Source organism: Equus caballus, chromosome 8 (assembly GCF_041296265.1).
Source record: "Equus caballus isolate H_3958 breed thoroughbred chromosome 8, TB-T2T, whole genome shotgun sequence".
Lineage (NCBI taxonomy): Eukaryota > Metazoa > Chordata > Mammalia > Perissodactyla > Equidae > Equus > Equus caballus.
The window spans coordinates 56,819,715-56,838,728 of NC_091691.1; the positions used below are offsets into that span (position 1 = coordinate 56,819,715).

The 19,014-nt window shown below is 40.5% G+C and overlaps 1 protein-coding gene and 1 long non-coding RNA gene across 9 annotated transcripts in view; one reads left to right on the forward strand and one right to left on the reverse strand.

Annotated features, from left to right (window-relative positions):
* Positions 1-19,014, reverse strand: part of CHST9 (carbohydrate sulfotransferase 9) — a 250,381-nt gene that overhangs the window by 32,319 nt on the left and 199,048 nt on the right. For 7 of the 8 annotated variants that reach the window (XM_023647597.2, XM_070275596.1, XM_023647598.2 and 4 more), the window contains one exon: positions 665-702. In XM_023647597.2, coding sequence (XP_023503365.1) covers positions 665-702 — 38 coding nt within the window. Of the gene's footprint in view, positions 1-664; positions 703-13,167; positions 13,218-19,014 lie in introns of all 8 variants that reach the window. The other variant, XM_023647601.2, reaches the window with a different exon arrangement.
* The window catches only part of LOC106780943 (uncharacterized), a 70,635-nt gene that overhangs the window by 18,986 nt on the left and 32,635 nt on the right, over positions 1-19,014 (forward strand). The window lies entirely within an intron of this gene.

Below are 19,014 nucleotides of genomic sequence, written 5' to 3' on the forward strand. Positions count from 1 at the left end.
TTCAGCTGGGTGAATTAAAACTTGGGAAAATCACAGAGGAGAGTCACCTTAGTTGAGGAAAAAGTAGATAAAAGTATCTATTTGCAGCCGTGATAGTATCAATGCAGAGGTCACAGCATGCTCAGAGAGTAGCTTACAAGTGAGAACTGGCAGATTCCCACTTCTCCACTGTTTCCCATCCTTGGGTGTGTGGAGGGAAGGAATGAGATGGGGGAGACAAAGAAAGTATGTGATCATCCACATATGACCAATTCATTTGTTCTTAGAACTGATAATGTATATATTACTCATACCCATAACCAGCAATGCCCTTTTATTTATTTATTTATTTTTTGCTGAGGAAGATTAGCCCTGAGCTAACATCTCTTGTCAATCTTCCTCTTTTTGCTGAGAAAAATTGTCCCTGAGCTAACATCTGTGCCCATCTTCCTCTATTTTGTATGTGGGATGCCACCACAGCATGGCTTGATGAGCAGTGCGTAAGTCCACGCCCAGGATCTGAACCTCTGGACCCTGGGCTGCCAAAGTGGAGTGCACGAACTTAACCACTATGCCACCACGCTGGCCCCAATGCCATTTTTAAAAAAAAAAAATTTACAAATGTTTAATTATTAACATTTAAAGCAAAATTCTGCATTACAGTTTATGACAAGTGAGGATATACCTGGTTGGTGATATGTTCCTGGATTTTTTCTCTAGTCACTGAAAGAGAAAGCAGAAAGAAATTTCACATTAAAGTATGAAAATGAATAAAATGCATAAATGAATAAAATCCTGCTCTGTTCTCACTCAAAACTCTAATAGCAGTCACGGGCTCTCTGAGCAAGGACTGGTATCACAATATAGACTTTTACAATCACTCCAATAACTGGAATAAAAAAAAGTCAAACCTAAATAAACCACATTAGACAAAGATAATAGAAAGTGAAATGGAAATCTGGGAAGGGTGAGACCAGAACAATGTATTGAACTTTGGCAGAGAAATGAAAGAGATGAAAAGGACTGAAGAAAAATTTGAACAGCAGCCAGTCAAAGGTTTCCAAACAATGACAACTTGTTCAAGTATAACTAACACTGAGCTCGTGGAAACTTGAGGACTGGACAGGGAGGTGGCAGGTGGCGGAAGTGCTACTTTTTAAAACTTTTCTCTTACTTGTGAAGATGATGAAGACATTATTATACTTTGTTATTATAGTACTGCTAGAGATGAAAGTACAAACCAATAATTTTATAAACTGTATCTTGGTCAGGACACAAAGAAATGAGAGTAACATATGAAAGGCAACAGAGAGGTATAAATAAAGACACTAAAATAATAAACTTCAGTCATGAAAATAGCCTGAAAAAGATCAGTGTTATATATGTCCTAAATAGAAGGAAATAAATCCTTAGTCATAATAAACAACCAACAAACCACTAGGAAACAGAGGAATGAAGGAATTTTGTGGCACCACAGTTACTATGTGCTTGTGCACATCTCAGTGTGATACATACACTTTATTAAATATGTCCTCTTAAAATTTTAATTAAGATAATTGTGCAGCCACTCGCCATTTATAAGAAATAATGCAGACAGATTCCATGTACCCTTTGCCAAGTTTCTCCTGCCTGTAACATATGGAAGATCTGTAGTACAATAACACAACCAGGATACTGATGTTGACACAGTCAAGATACAGAGCATACAGAGCACAAGGATCCCTCATGCTGCCTTGTAGCTAACCCTAATACCAATCTCTCTCTTTTTGCTGAGGAAGTTTCACCATGAGCTGACATCTAGTGCCAATCTTCCTCTTTTTGTATGTGAGCTGCCACCACAGCATGGCTACTGGGTCGCTGAAGTGGAGCTGGCCAAACTTAACCACTAGGTCACTGGGGCTGGCCCCCTCATGTTGCCCTTTTATAGCCACATCTACTTCCCTCCCACTCTCTTCTTAATCCAAGGCAACCACTAATCTGTTCTTCACTTCTATCACTTTGTCATTTCAAGAATGTTGTATAACTGGAATCATACATTTTATAACCTTTTGAAATAGGCTTTTCTCACTCAGCGTAGTTCTCTGGAGAGTCATCCAGGTTGCTGTGTGCATTCCTGTGAGTTCATTCTTTTTTACTGCTGAGCACTATTCAATGTATGGATGTAGCAAAGTTTGTTTGGCTTTTCATCCATTGAAGGACATCTGGGTATTTTCTAGCTATTATGAATAAACCTTCTATCAACATTTGTGTAAAAGTTTTTATGTGGACACAAGTCTTCATTTCTCTGGGATAAATGCCCAGGAGTACAATCCCTGGGTTATATGGTAGTTGTATATTCAGTTGCTTAGTAGACTGCCAAACTCTTTTCCAAAAAAAAGACACGTAATGAATAAGTGATATTTATCAGTCAACTAATCAACCAATAATAAGTATATTTGGAAATTTATTGAGTGTTCAGTACCAGGCTAGGTGTTATATGGGATACGGTAGAAGTATAAGGAGCACAGAAAATGGAAAGGTGGTGTTAAGAGTGAGCTATTCTATCATCCCACTGCCACAAATGCCAGGGGCCAGTCTTGGAGTTTCCAGTTAACGAAAACAAATTTTCCTCATTTTTAATGGCATTGCCCAATTAGATACTCTTGATATGCTTTAATATTTAGATTTCTTTTGTCAGATTATGTGTGAAGTGTTTAAAGATGAGTATTTAATGGTTTGTGGGCAAAAATTTGGCTTTTTGAGTCAGATCACCAGTATTGACAAGAAGAGGGGGAAGAATGTTCAGGCAGAAGGAAGGGCATGTGCAAAGCGTGACGAGGGAGCAAGTGGGTCCAAGCCACAGAGAAGAAGCCAGCGTGGCCAGAGTGGAGAAGTCTGTGAGGCGGGGGGCATGGTGTGAGATGAGGTTGGACAGCCAGGCAGGAAACATACAGCAAGTAACTTCATGTAGACCATTTTTGGGAGATTTATGATCATGCCAAGAGCAGTGGAAAGTCAGCCATGAAGGAGATTTAGGCCAGGTGTAGGTAGGGACATTGGAAGGAACGCCTTGGTTCCATTTGCATTTTTAAAAGACCACTCAACTCTGGTTGCTAACTGGAAATAGGCTGGAGGGGATGTCACAGGTGGCAGCAGCACTACAGAATCTTAGTTTCATTTCCTTGGGAACGAAGGAAATCTGAAGGAATTCAAGAGGAAAATAGGAGCCCAAAAATCCAATAATCACTACCCAATAATGTAGTAACCTACTGGACTCGAGAAAATGGAACAGACAACAACCTGGTATCTAATTACAGCCCTGCCATTTACTAGATGTTTGATTGGGGGCCAGTTACTTAATGCTCTGTCCTATTTTGCCATATATATCAAAGAGTTAATAATATCTACCCCCTCCAGATTTTTGAGGATTAAAATGAAATAAGTATGAATTCTGCAGGCAAAGAGAAGGGCATTTCAGGGAGTTGGGACAGGTAAGTAAAGTCTCAGAGGCAAGAAGAGGGTTGGGTGAATCATGAGATGTTCTGAGTGGCTTATATAGAACAAGCACATACCATAGCAGGAGGAAAGTGTGTGGTGTGGCAAGAGGACGAGAGACCAGCCTTGGGAGGTTGTCGACTTGATTTGAGACTGAGAAGGGCTTTGCAGGCTGTGGGAAGCCAGCAGAGGTTTTTCAGAAGGGGGATGAGGTAACCAAAGCTGTTCTTGAGAAAGATGACTTGGGTGGTGGTGTGGAGGACGGGTTGAGGGTGAGGGGGAGACCAGTGGCAGAAGGAGCAATAAGCATGTCCCATGTCCAGGCAGGACTGATGAGGGCTTCAGCCCAGGAGTGAGAGCAGGGATGGAGGGATACCTGGAGCAGGGGGCATTTCAGAGGTGGGTTCTGGAGACTGGACACAGGAAGTACAGGAGCAGGGAGCGAGGGCCACCTCCGGGTTTTTAGCTAGGGGAACTTGTGGATAATGATACTAGTGGGAGAAGGAACAGAATTTAAGGGGAAGTTATTACGTGAGCCCTATGGGCTTGTTCCCATAGTTAAAATGAAGAGATGTGTAGGTTATGAAAGCTGACGTGGCAAGTATGGTAGATTGAATAACGGCCCCCCCAAAATGTCCATATCCCAATCTCTGTAACCTGTGAATATAGTACCTTACATGGCAAAGGGACTTTATAGATGAGATTAAGTTAAGGATCTTGAGATGGGAAGATTAACTTGGATTCTCTGGATGGGCCCAATGTAATCACAAGGGTTCTTATAAGAGAGAGACAGGCGAGTCAAAGGCCGGGAGAAGGCAGTGTGACACTGGAAGCAGAGAGATCCAGTGGCTGGAAGGGGATCATGAGCCAGGAATGTGGGCAGCCTCAAGACCTGGAAAAGGGAAGGAAATGGATTCTCCCCTAGAGCTTCCAGGAGGAACACGACTTGCCAATGCCTTGCTTTTAGTCTAGTGAGACCTGTTTTGAACTTCTGACCTCTAGAACTGCAACGTTAATAAATTTGTATTACTTTAAACCACGAAGCTTGTGGTAATTTGTTATAGCAGCCATGAGAAATGAATTCAAACAAGCTCTCATGCTCTGTTTTGGCTGTTCTCAAGGTATGGGGAGGAAGCACACCTAGACTGAGGAACCATGATGCCCCAGGCCTATGTTAGGCACCGCAGGAGCAACCTTGTGAAGCAGAGACTATCACTCCTGTTTTTTTAGATAAGGAGACAAAGGATCAAATAAGAAACTTGTTCAAGTTCACATGGTCTATTAGTGAAAGGACACCCAATGACGTAAGATACAATGTTACTAGTCTTAGCACATAGCAACAGCTGATCTTTGAGGATAAAACCAGTCTGTCTGTCTCATATTTGGGTCTTGTCCCTCCAGCCTTTGGTTAGATGAGGACTAGAAGGGGGAAAAATGAAAACACTAGGCAAGGTGGTTGGAGCGGCAGGTTAAGCAGAACACAGAAATAGCCACTCCAGAATCCTTACATTTTAATCTCGTGATGTCTTAAAAAAATGGAGCAGAATAAACTGCAGAGGGAGGTCATGGACATCGTCAGCTCAGCTTACAGTGAACATAGTTTTGGGACACTGCTGTCCATCATGAGCTTTAGGAATGGAAGCTATAGAAACAGCTCAATCCACCCTCACCAAAATTTGAGGGGACCTATTTCTCCAAGATTTATAATTCTAGGATAACTGCCTCAAATTCTCTGAACTCTAGGATGAGACTCACTCATCTCTCCCATTGTAAGTAATTTGATTCATCATCTCAAACTGAATAAAACTTCAGATCCAGTCTTTTGCTGCCGAAACAGTTTAAACTCTTCCCAGTTACACGCCCCTTTGAGAACCTAAGAGTCGCCATAAATCTGCTCCTCAGAAAAATGCCAACACAGAGCAAAATGGGACAAAGCCAGAAGGCCAAGAGGCCTCTGAAGCCAGGCACAGATTGGCAAGAATCTGCAATTTAAAGTCTATTTTAAACAATAGGCTCCCACGTATGAAATAATTTCTCAGATTCCAGCTCCTCTGGACCATTTTTAGTCCCTCAAAACTAGACTCGTAAGTTGTTTAGCCATTTCCCCTAACTTCACAGACTGGAGGTATGAGTCCATTTCCTTATAGTATATTCATTCTAAAAAATAGAATACCTTTAATGTGTCAGGTGCCTCCTAAATGCTGGTGTGCAAAGATGTAAACAGCAGGATGCCCACCCTCAAGAAGGTCAAGGTTAAGTGGGAGAGAGAGATGGAGAGAGAGATAAGTAGAGATAAACTGCAACACCTCCTGAGAAGTATTTTAATAGTTATGAATGACATGCTGTGGGAACAGAAGAGGAGCAACCAATGTGGTTGGTCTTAGGGAACAAATAGGTTTCTGGGAGGTGTGTTGCCACTGACCACTGTTATTCTCCCTTTTAATTTATACAGAAATGTGTCATAAACAACCAAGAACCACAATTTTAATTGATTTATTATTGGCCTTTTACTTAATGGAGTTCAAGGATATCTTCTGTATATAGGCATGTTTGAACAAATGCTTAAAGATATGATGAATACAAGAACTTAAAAATAAGTTTAGATAAGACTCGTCTTTGGGATGTAGGAGTTGTTCATGAGAAGGTGGAACTTGAACCAGATCTTCAAGATGGATAGAATTTGGAAGGCATTGTGAAAAAGACTGCTCTGACTAGAGGAGAGGGTTTTGGAAGAAATACCATCACTCAGGTAGGGTTGGGTGCCCTGGAAACAAGTCAATTGCCTTATGTTTGAAGCAGTAGACAATTTTGGCGCAATTATGGTTTATTCAGCATAGACAGGACATGAAGGAAAAGTAAACTGGTGAACAGACTGGACAGAGTAAATTCTAAATTCATGTCCTTCTGTCCACAGCCACTGCCTTGTGGCAGCCCATCAGTAGCTCTTCCATGGATTACGACTTTAGCCTTCTGGTGGTTCCCTTCTTCTATTCTTCTTCTCTCTAAATGCCTTACTACATCCTACATGCCATTTGCTCCTTGCCCATCTCTCCAATCTTGCCTTTCTCTCTGTCCCCTCTCCCTTTCTACCCTCCAATCACTTCAGTCTTATATTAATTTCTGGTCTTTTTTGACCTCTGGTCCTTTGCACATGCTGTTGTCTCTCCAATTGTGCAGGCCTTGCTCTTTCGATTTTTTCAGGTCCCAGTTTAATATTAAGACCTTATGGGCTCTTCTCTGGTCTCTCCATCTCCTCTTAGGATTCTTGATCTCAGTCCATCATTTGTTTCTGTCACAGCACTTATCACAACTTGCTATTATTTTGTTATTTGTATGTTTGCTTGCTTTTTTGCTTGTCTCCTATTCTACAGTGTGAGTCCCTGAGGTTGGGGACTATGCCCATCTTGCTTAGTGTTGTGTCCTCAGGGCCCAGTGCTGGCGCACTAGGGGTTCAGTACAAATTTATGGAATGATTGACAGTTGTTTCAGTGGCGGAGGCTTGCACCAGCCTCCCACATTTTAAGGGAAGCTGCTCCTGGCTCTCACTCCCTAGCGAAAGGAAAGTACATGCAAGTAAAAAGCATTAGATGGACCACATTAGGGCCCAAAGTCAACTACTGATGAATTCTGGACCATACCAAATACTTTGTTTTGTGAAAGCAGCCATTTTTGTATTAGTTCTCAACTGATTTTCCAAGAACGTTTAGGTATTCTAGTAACAGTGATTATGCCAAAGGTCCTTTTTTCCCTTTATTTTATTCAACATCTGTAGAATCCTAGCAGTGTGTTAGGAAGAAAATAGTGTTAAAAAATGTGGGAGTTGAAGTGAAGGACTGAGAGCTAACTCTAGACAACTTATAACATCATGCTTTATAATTTTCCTGAAGATCAGCAAGATTTTAATTGTCCTTTTAGGTTGAATTTACCCAAACTTCTACTATTTTCTTTCATTAAACCATGATTTACTAAAATAAGGTTTCTTGGCACAGCTGCAGTGAATATATAGGCTTCTTTCTAATTGCCTTGGGCAGGATGCACAATCAGGGGCCTTGGGTGGTGGCAGGCTGGGCAGCACCAGGGCAGGTTTCACCTGAGTGCCCCAGATATAGGCAGGAACCCAAGACACAAACCTGGGCTGTGTCTCAGGATGATAAGACAGGCTGGATACAAGTTTCCTTGGCCAAAGGTCAGAGTGAGTCCAGGATTCATGGTGTCTGTCCAAATAGGGAAGAGAAAGGTGACTATTGGTGACATAGTGGCAGGGAACATAGCCATGTTTTGGAGGGACTTAGGTATCAGGTCATGTACACCTCAGGTAACAAGGCAGGAGTGACGCCAAGGGACTAGGCAAGGACTGCTTTAGAAGGCAGCGGGGCAGCCTTCAGGTTCCTGAGGTCAGGCACTTGGTTGAGGATCATGGGGACTCAGGAGCCAGAAAGACCATTTCTGTGAGTCACAGCCATTTAAATATGAGAAACATGATCTCCTCCCTTGAGCTATTAAAACCCTAATAAATTAAAATATATAACTATATAATTATTTTGTGGCCCTAATGATTGCGATGGCTGCTAATAACTTTTTTTCTTGCGTATGGATAGTCTTTGCCTGGTGGAGATGTAAATGTTCCCTGGCAGTTGCAAGAAAAAAGGAGGGAATCCCATTTAAGGAAAACCTAAGTCATTCCCAAATTTATTCAAATCATATTTGAAAAAGAGGAATGGAATTTAGGGGATAAATTTTAACTGCATAAGCCACTGCTAATAAAAGATTAAGAAGTATGTGGTTTAGCATCTTTTAATTATTTTTTCTAGCATCTTGAATATACAGTGTTTGAAATCTCTGGTTGGATCAACATTATTTTGCTCAGAGGTTTGTGGACTTTGCATACTGATTCTTTCCTGTTTCCAAGTACATTTGCTTTTAGGCTATTTTTATTCACTTTATAGGAATTTTAATAACTTTCTGTTGACAGCATGGACAGCTGGTCTTGAGAATTAAAGAAAATTCACTTGCTGACTGAGGAAGGAAGTGACATCAATGAGCTTCCAAAGTCAGCCCGGAGGGGGAAATTGGCTTGTGAGAGAGTAGCCTTTCATTGCACTGTATTTATCGAGCGATGCCTTGAGATGCAAATTGCAGTATCAATCAAACCTATGGTGCCTACCTCCAACCAACTTAGTGCAAACTGAAGGAACAATGCCCTGAAACGCTGAGAGGAAAAAGGATGAGGGGTGCAGGAACCTAGGGGCGAAGTGAATTACGGGAGCTCAGGATCCCCTCTCTCTGTGCCGATACTTCATTCTCCATCAAGCCTCAATTTCTCTGTCTAGGAAATGAGTTTGATGTAAACTGCTGGTTGGAGTCCGTCTGTTTCTGTGACGGATGGCTAAGAAGACCATGTTCTAATATATATAGTGTAGACATGTTATCTTGCCATTTCGTCCCTAAGAGGGCTATCAATTGCGTTCTCTCCCCCACTGAGAGCTATCTAGAAAGAGGGATCTTTAGGTGTCACGTGTAGCTACTACCTTGATCTCGTGATATTTTTTAAAATTAGTACTCATTGTTTATAACTCTACTGCTAAAAAACTCAGGCACCAACTCTGGACTTTAAATAATAATGACAATAGTAATAACGATTATTATTGTCATAATAAAGAATGACAATTCTTCACCACCATCAGAGAATGTCCCTTGGGAGCTGCAGTTATCCATTTTTCAAAGATAACCGTGGTGCAGGTGGATTGCGTGTGTATGTGGGGGTTGTGTCATGTGAGTGCACACGTATGTGTGCATCCCCACACACCTGTGCAAAAAAGAAGGTGAAAAGTACCTACATACATTTTATGGTTATGAGTTGAAAAATTAAATTGCTGATTATTTTTTTCTAGTTCATTTTAGAAAGTGTTTGAGGTGGCTACAGTGATGGTTCAATAACAGTTAAATAACTTGTGTTTGAGTTAACAATCAGAGTCAAAAGGAATTTAATTCAACCTGAGACATAGATGCATTAATGATGGCTTCTCTTCCTTGTTTATAAACACATTGGTTGTATTCAGTTAAATGTTTAAATTTTATGAGCTTAAATATGTAACTTGAACCACTCAAAAAAATATTGGTAAAGTAAAGAAAAGAATGGATGAACTCTCAACAGCCATAGTGTTCAGGTTAAAGGATTTTCAGATTATCCCCAAGCTTAGAGATGCTTTGACTCTAGCAAAACTCATTCATTTGATCCTAAAGCAATATTTTAACGAGCGATCTTTCTGGAGAATATGCTAGGTGCTCTGGAGGTACAGAAGTAGAGGAAACAAGATGAGCACACAGAAAAAGTAGCAGCATGAAATCATGGAGCTGAAAGGGATGATTTATTAGTAAATTGTACAGGTAGTCAGATCAAAAGGTATTTAGGGGCCAGCCCCATGGCCAAGTGGTTAAGTTTGCACACTCTGCTTCAGTGACGCAGGGTTTCACCAGTTTGAATCCTGGATATGGACCTAGCACCGCTTGTCAGGCCACACTGGGGTGGTGTCCCATATAGCAGAGCCAGAAGGACCTGCAACTAGAATACACAACTATGTACTGCGGGACTTTGGGGAGAAGGAAAAAAACGGTACTTAAATCTTAATATAGTAGAAATGGTGATGGATTCACTTTCAGACTTTTTTGGTCTTGGCTTTGCCACTATCAAACCATATGGTATTTAGCCAATAACTTCACTTCCTCTCGTTTTTGCTTTGTCTTTAGTGCATAATGACAGTGTTGCAAGTACAGATGGTCGCTAAATTTGTTTATAGTTACTTAAGTTCTTTGGCCCTAAAAAGAATGAGGGAGATTGAAAATTTCCATAGAATTGGCAGAAACAAAAAAGAGAAGAGGTCAGGTGTGGTGGGGGAACCTGGGGAGGCTTCACGGAGGAGACAGCATTTGATTTGGGTAGGATACTCACAGAAGCAGATTGGAGGAAAGGCATTTCACCCAGAAGGAAAAGCATGAGCAAAATCACAGAACCAGGAAACGCATGGGCTGTGTACACAGAGCAGTGAATAGTCCTGCCTGACTGAAGTGTAGTCTGTATATCAGCGAGTATAAGAGGCAGGCAAAATGCATGTGATGGACCAATATCATGGAGGGCCCTAAATAGTTAAGGAGAGATCTTGACACTTATTTGGTAAGGGATCTCTAGAAGATTTTTGAGCCAGAGAATGATCAAAATTGTTTTAAGAAGAATAATCTAACAGTGCTATGACTTGAGGATGGAGGACACTGGTAAGGAGATGGAAGAATGTAGGTGAATGTGTGACACACTGCGTAGGTAGAACAGACTTCACGATTCAGATGGGGGGTTGAGGCTGTAGGACAGTGGAAAGAAAGGAATTAAAGATGAACAAGATCTTAAGCTCGGTTACTTGAAGAAGATGCTCTTAATGCAAAGGAGGAAACAAGGAATAAGGCCAGTTTAAAGAAGTCAATTTGGTCGGACATGGCATTGCTCCTCGGACCATGCTGAGGCAGCGTCCCACATGCCACAACTAGAAGGAAACACAATGAAGAATATACAACTATGTACCGGGGGGCTTTGGGGAGAAAAAGGAAAAAAAAATCTTTAAAGAAGTCAATTTGTTGAGTAACATAGAGGCTGGATGATTAGCTCAGTTCAGCATTTGTTAAGTTTAAAATACCAGGAAGACATCCTGGAGGAGGCAGAAAGTGAGCTCAGGAAAGAGGTCACTATCAGGCAGTCTTCTGAAGAGAGAGGACAGAGGAACCTGAAGGGTGCAAGACTGTTAAAGTATGGAGAGGGAAATAAATACCAAATTAGAACTTCGGGAGACCATTGTATTTTATTTATATTTTAATCATTTGATGCCTCCTAAGGTAATGGAATGCAAATTTTACATCATCCACAGTGAATAAGAAGAGACACCCTTTTGAAGCTAACAGAAGGATTTACTATCAGGAACTAGCAAGTTAAAAGTTTGGTTTTAGAGCTTAAGTTCTCACTGGTCCTGGAGTTGAGTCAAAGGCTACAATCCTGACACCAATCCCAATGTGTATTTTTTCTTTAACACACCGTGGGGGACTGGAATTGGCCACCCCAAGATATGCCTCTTTGGCATGAGGATTATTTTGGGCTGCTTACTTTTAAAAACTGCAGACAGAAAAGAAACTCTGAAAAGTGGAATTTGCTTACCCTTTGTTAAGAGACATTTACATTTGTAAAGGAAATCTCCATCTGTAAAGGTGTCTCCCTCTCTGTACCAGGAAGAAGCGGGGATGACCTTATCTCTAGAAACTCTTGATCAATGTGGAAGGCAAGGACTCAAGTCTGCATAATAACCTGACTCTTGTTTACTGTACTTGTGTGGTAATCTCCCATGATCGGCTTACCTTCCACCCCCAACATCCTTCTTTGTCTTTAGCTGAAGATGATATTTAAGGTGGCGGCTTCAGCCATTTTGGCGAGTTGCTCAGGTTGCCTGAGCCTCTCCTATGTACACATGTTATAAAACTTTGTTTAATTTCTCCTGTTATTCTGGTCTCATGTGAATTCAATTTGTTCCCCAGCCAGAAGAACCCAGAGCAGGTAGAGGAAATGTCTTCCTCCCCCACAACACCAAACAATTAACTCAGTTTTTCATGGGTACTGACCAGGTAGCCTACAAACTTGACTCAATTCTGCTCCTATCTACCTAGAGACAGCATCAGATCCCACAGGTTAAGGGCTCAGTCCCACAAGACTGCCCCCTCCACGCCAGTGGCAAGTCCAGGTTGTCACCTGTGCTTCTGACCCAGCAGCCTTAGATAAAAGTCCTCACAACCCCACCCTTGGGTTTGATTAATTTGCTAGAGTGTCTCAGAGAGCTCAGAAAAACATTTTACTTACTAGATTACCAGTTTTTTACATAAGGATGTAACTTAGGAAGAGCCAGATGGAAGAGAATGGATAGGACAAGGTATGTGGAAGGGGTGTGGAGCTTCCATGCCCTCTGGGTGCTCTGCTCTCCCAGCACCTCCACACCTTCACCAATCTGGAAGCTCTTGGAATCCCATCTTTTTGGGTTTTTATGAAGGATTCATTACACAGGCATGGTTGATGGGCAATTGGCAACTGATTTAACCTCCAGCTCCTCTTCCTTTCCTGAAGGTTGGGGTAGGGAGTCTGGTGGAGGGGACTGAAAGTTCCAACCCTCTAATCACATGGTTGGTTCTCCTGGCACCCAGCCCCCATCCTCAGGTGAGGTCCAAAAGTCTCCTCATTAACATAACAAAAGACATTAATTGCTCTCATCTCTTAGGAAATTCCAAGAGTTTTCGGAGCCCATGCTGGGAACAGGGACAAAGACCAAATATATATTTCTTATTATAAATCAGAATATCATAAAGGCAATCACAAGTTCTAGCAGAAGAAACTTAGGTCAATTTCCTTATTTATAAACTGAGGCTTATGAAAGTTTGTCTAAGGACACCAACCAAGTTAATGGCAGAGCTGAGTCTAGAACACAGATTTTAGTAATGGTCTAGAGTGAGGGCAAGTAATCAGAATGTCTGGGCTTGAATCTCAAATTCTTTACTCTCTGTCTGTGTGACCTTGGGCAACTATCAACCTCTCTGAGGTTACTCATCTATAAAATAAGAACAAACATACTTATATTATAGAATCATTTTTGGTTATTCAATGAGATAACATATGTAAGGGGCTTAACACAATACCTGGCATCTGCAATGACTCCAGTTCTCATTCCTTTGTGTCACAGGATATCCTAGCCAAGGAGAATAAAACCAGAGTGTTTCAAATCCAGATGGAAGCTGTTTTTGAATGTGGTTAAGAAGGATAAGAACAAATTTCAAGACAACAAAGTATTCTACTCTGGAATGACCATGGAGTAGTGAAGAGAACTAGGAATAATATGTATTTTCAATGTCAAAAAAAGAGAAAAAAATTCAATCAAATTTAAATGATTTACAAATAGTCAAGAACTTTTGTTTAGTCAATTAATAAAAATTAAAATGCTTAAAATCGTATTTTTACCTTCAGGCATAAAGGCACAGGCATATAGCCAAGTCCTGCCCTTGGCCTCCATTCCCCAGACTGCCACACTGCACAGGAGACAGAATCCTGCTCTTTCGCTCCAGGGAAGTGGGGTTGGAGGGACCAGTTGCGACAAAGGCAGCAGGACTTCTCACGAGAACTGGTGGGTTGGTGCCTCTCTAGTGAACCAATTCTGGTTCTCATGCAAAACAGGCTTTGAGAAGAAGACTGCGTACAACTTCCTGTTTATCTTTTGATACTTCTTAGGGTGAATTACGATGTGGCACCTGACAAAGATTCTCTCCCTGATCAAACTTTAGTCAGGATCCTCTGAGCCCTCTTCTCATCTAGGCCTTGACTTTGACCCCAGTCCTGTCTTCTGCCTGTCCAGCCGAGTCTTAGCAAGAATCCTGCTAAATGAGTTTAGCAAGAGTCCCCCCACACTTGATATGTGATCACCCTTGATATCTGATCAAGTTTCTTGTCACCCACCTTTGATGGGTCTAAGTCCTTGGCCTGTGTTTAGCAAGAATCCTGTTAGGTCAGTTCAGCAAGGATTCCTCTACCCTTGGTGTCCCCTCTTAGTAGGGGACATCACTGCTGGCTGACCCCCACACTCTGCTCCTTGGCTATAAATGCCTACTTAATCCTTGTTGTATCTGGAGTGGAGCCCTATCTCTCTCCTCTATTACAAGCACCCCTACTACAATAAACCTAAATAAAGTCTTCTTCACCATTTTAAGTGTCAGAATCATCTTTTTCAACACACCTAACATTTTAGCATTAAATTTATTTTCTTTGCTTCACATCCATTATCTGTCCAGAAACTACTGAGTTTTATTAATCTCTTACTAAATTTGCAGATCCCATGTACTTTCAGCTTCTAATTAGCCTTAGTGATGGCTCAAAGCCTTAGTATACAGTCAGGGAAAGTGTAAATGACACCATCAATCAATGGACCTCACAATGTCACTTACAGCAGGATCCACATTCTAATTAAAAGTAAAGTTCCCTCCCCCTCACCTTTGGAAGTGATGAGAAACACTAGCTTTTTGAAAGAATAATCAAATGCAGATTTTTGAAATGGGCTGCTGTTTTTCTTTCAAATTCAAGCAAGAATTTTTTTTAAGAAAACAACATTGGATTGGGACAGCTGGTTATTCTTAGCTAACTTTTGGAGTACTAGATGGTATATATGGATGTTTTCTCAATTACCTCTTTTCCACATATCAACATTCACCCACTTCAGGCTAGAACTAGCTGAAAGGATTGTTAATGTCCAGTAATTGTTAGTCAGTCTCCCAGCTCTTTGTACATGATGTAAACAGACCTCCAGAGAGTTTGTTTGGATAGTATAGATTACGTTCTGTGGAGAGAAAGAGGGAAGGCTAAGCCTTTTCCAATGGTCCTTCTGTATGATCAGGGGGTCACGCTGCAGCATGTGGCGGGCCTGTGGTTCAGGCAGCAGAGACCAAATGTAAACAGGCAGCTGGTAGGTGGCTCCACGTAGCACCATTTTCCCAATATCAACCTATGAGATATTTTTCCTGTACAATACCAACAGGAGAGGAGGGACTCAGGATTCCGATGAATTTCATCTCTTTCACTTTTTTGTATATTTTTGCATTTGGGGGAATTTTGCCATTTGTTTGCTTGCTTTACAATTCAGAGGTCCTAAGTGTATTCTAATCACCCCTCCTGCTGGCTGGAGAGTGAGAGGTGAGGGGGTGGGAGCAGGGGGTGGCGGTAGGTTAGCATACGGATGGGTCATAAGATCACTTCTGTGGTGGGAATCTTTTTGAAACACCCAGGAAAGGGTGGAAATAACAAAGTTGGACGTGATCTATAGTTGTACCATAGCAAATTCTTTTCCAATCAGATATTGATTTTACATCATTAAAATTAATTAAAAGGAAAACATTTAATATTCATTTGAATCATAATTGATTCCTAGCTTCTTGCTTTTTGGAAAAAGTGTTGATTTATTCTGTTTCACAATGGTGACAGATTAATTTTCTTTTCTTTTTGTTTTTTTTTTCCCTTCCCTTTGGTAAACGTATAACTCTGGTCAACTTTGGTTGTTGCTATGAAAGTAATAATTTAAACAGGAAACTTAAACTCATGAGTCCCTAAACCATTTTATACATGAATTGTTATATGATTTTTCATTTTAAAATCTCCCATTCTTCTTTTTTTCCTTGAAACAACAGAGAACATAAGCCTTTAGAGTTTTATGGTACAGGCAAATAATACTAATTCCGCTAGAGTGCTACAATGAACGCTTACATCACTGTAATTCTCCTTACATTTAAATTACACCCAAGTGGTATAAATAAGAATTTAAGATGCTAACCTATCTCCTCTCACTGTCTTGCCCATTCCACCCTTCTCTGTTAACCAAGTTAGGGTCAATAATATTTTGGTAGTTTGAATCACCAGTCACAATCTTATATACAACTAGAAAATCCTTTTGCCTTGACTTTGATTAAATTCACTACTTAAAGAGGACTTTCTTTTTTCCGCTGTTCGAGAATATTTGCTGTGTAAAAAACTAGTCATAATAGCATGATGCTGGTTGTTGGCTCAAATAACTGGATACATTATATTTCTTCTGTAACAACACTGGCCCTGGGAAGGGTTATTTCAGAAAGCAGTCTGTGAATACCACTTCTCATTTATTTATTTATTTTTATTTATTTATTTTTTTCCGAGGAACATTAGCCCTGAGCTAACTACTGCCAGTTCTCCTCTTTTTGCTGAGGAAGCCTAGCCCTGAGCTAACATCCGTGCCCATCTTCCTCTACTTTATATGTGGGATGCCTACCATGGCATGGCGTGCCAAGTGGTGCCATGTCCGCACCTGGGATCCGAACTGGCGAACCCTGGGCCGCCACTTCTCCTTTTAAATTGCTACCTAAAATTTCTCCCAAACACATCAGAACATTCATGAAATCTAGACTACTTTTAATGGATTAGCTATTCAGCAATGACTATAGCAAGTTATTTCAACACCCTTCACTTTAAGCAATGCAGAACTTTGAAATCTATAAAAAAAATCTCATTGTGGCTACTGTGTTGAGATGATTTTCAGAAGGACTGGGGTGGAGGCAGAGGACAAGCTAGAAGACCATTGCAATGCTGTCAGGGAGAGGTGAGGAGGTCCTGAGAGAGGGCAGTGGTGTTGGGATGTAGAGGGCCCCATTCCAGAAACGCACAGGAAGTAAAATCAGCTGCTGATGGATAAGCAAAAGACAGAAATCAGGACAACTAGCAGGTTCCAAGTTTGATGTTTACTTGGATGGTGGTGCCATCTAAGGAGCAGTTTTAGAGGGTAAGATAATAAGTTCTGATAACAGACATGGTTTCATTATCTAAGGGACATCTAGGGATGGAAATGCTGAGCAGGCAGAGGAATACCTGAGTCTGGAGCTCCAGGGAGCTCTCTGGACTGCCAATGCAGGTGTGGAAGTTACCAGGGTTATCAGGCGAGGAAGTGAACAGGAGTTAATTGACATGGACAGTTAATAATATTACTCAAGGAGAATGTATAGAGTGAGATGAAATGAGGCTGAGATGGGAGGAAAGGTGAAGAGAAAGAGTAACCACAAAGATATAAGAAATTTAACAATGGTGCGTTATCATGGGTATCAAGGGAATCAAGAAGTTGGGAGGGATCTGCTCTTCACTGGTGGCAGTAGAGGCACAATGACACAACCCTGTTGGAGGAGAATTTGTCAGTATCTGACAAAATTACTTATGAATTTGCCCTTTGACTCCTACTTCTAGAAGATACCACCTACCCTGAAGATACACTTCTACAATATAAAAAATATATACATGTGGTTATTCAATACAGCATTACAAGTAATAACAAAAGCTAAGAAACAACCCATGAGAAACAACTATAAGTGCATCCACCCAATAGAGGACTATTTAGTTATAAAAACAGAATAAGGAAAATGTCTCTGCGATAAGAATATGTATCTATCTATATGGTCATATTTGTAAAAATAAATGCAGAGAGAATAAACCAGATGCTAATGAAAATGGTTACTTTTGGGGGAGAGTGTGGGTAGACAGGGCGAAGAGGACATGATTGGGAAGAAGACCTCTCTGAGAATACCTTTTTATATAGTTGTGACTTTTGAACCATGTGAATGTTCTCCATATCCAAAATGTGAAATTAAATAAAAAGGCAAATCCTAAAATTGAACACAAACTGAAACAAATGAACTTAACTCTGTATCAGGCTGATAAGAAAACCAGAGAAAACCAGAAAAAAAATAATTTCAAGTCACTGTGAACACAGTCCTTTGATTATTTATCTTTATGGTTTATATCCGAAGAACAAAAAAGCAGTGCAAGGAAATTGTAAGCTTCACCCAGTAGATTTATCATCAGTAGTAATATTGGCATTACAAGTTTGAAACTATTTTAAGTATATTGCAGGATAAAGAGAATAAGTAAATATATAACTGTTATTAGGAACCCAAGTTTTCAGTGTAAGAGAAAAGAGAAGTGTCCACGGCAGAGGAATCCTAAATTTCTATTGAAAACATTATATGAAGCCATCATTTAGGAAAAAAAACCAAACACCCCAGCAGCAATGAGCACACTCAACATTGAGATCTTAGTTTTTACATGCTATTCCCCATTAAAAGGAACCAGGGCTCCTTAGAGAAACCAATTCCAGGGCTGGGGCAGGCAAAAGATAGCTCTTTTCTCCAACAATCCGAAGAAGTGCTCAAAATGAATAAGGTTATATCAAAAAGACACAGAAGCTGGCTTAAAGAGTTTTGCAATGTCATATTAGGAAAAACGTGCACGCCAAAAAGAATAATGATATAACTGGTTGCAATACATTGCATCAGTAAAAATCAATGAGTTCATAGTGGTTCCCCAGACCAAACAAAAAAAGGCAGAGGGGGAAAAAAAGGGAAGATTTCTTTATTAAAAAACACCATCTAATAAATGTAGAAGAAATGATAGAATTAAGAAAAAATGTTTAAAATCTCCAATATAATAATTGATTCAGGCAGTGATTGTCAATGGATTCTAAAATAGATATTACCATCATGCAAAATATTACTCCATAGATCTCCTAATAATCGCAAAGGAAAAACATACTTTTAAAATAGAGAGCTGTTGTTCACACTTTTAACAAAGTGATCAGACTTGGCACCACTAGCAGAGGAACAAGTGACAACATGTAACATGAAGTGGACATCTTACCCATGGGGTATCAGTGCCGAAAATTCAACCTAGCTTCTGGACCTAACCGCCAGTTTACTTAGGAAAGAAGCAATGTAAACTATGCTATAAGAAAACACTCAGAATGCAGCACATCCTAAAGACAAACGACCTGGACTCCTAAACCATTCAATGTCATGGAAAAAAAAAAAAGGTTAGGGTACGAGATTACAAAAGAAGAAAGAAACATAAAAACCAACTTCAGTGTCTGAATATTGTTCAGATCCTGGTTCAGGGAGGAAATAGTCGTAACAGACATTCTTGAGACTATTGGAGAC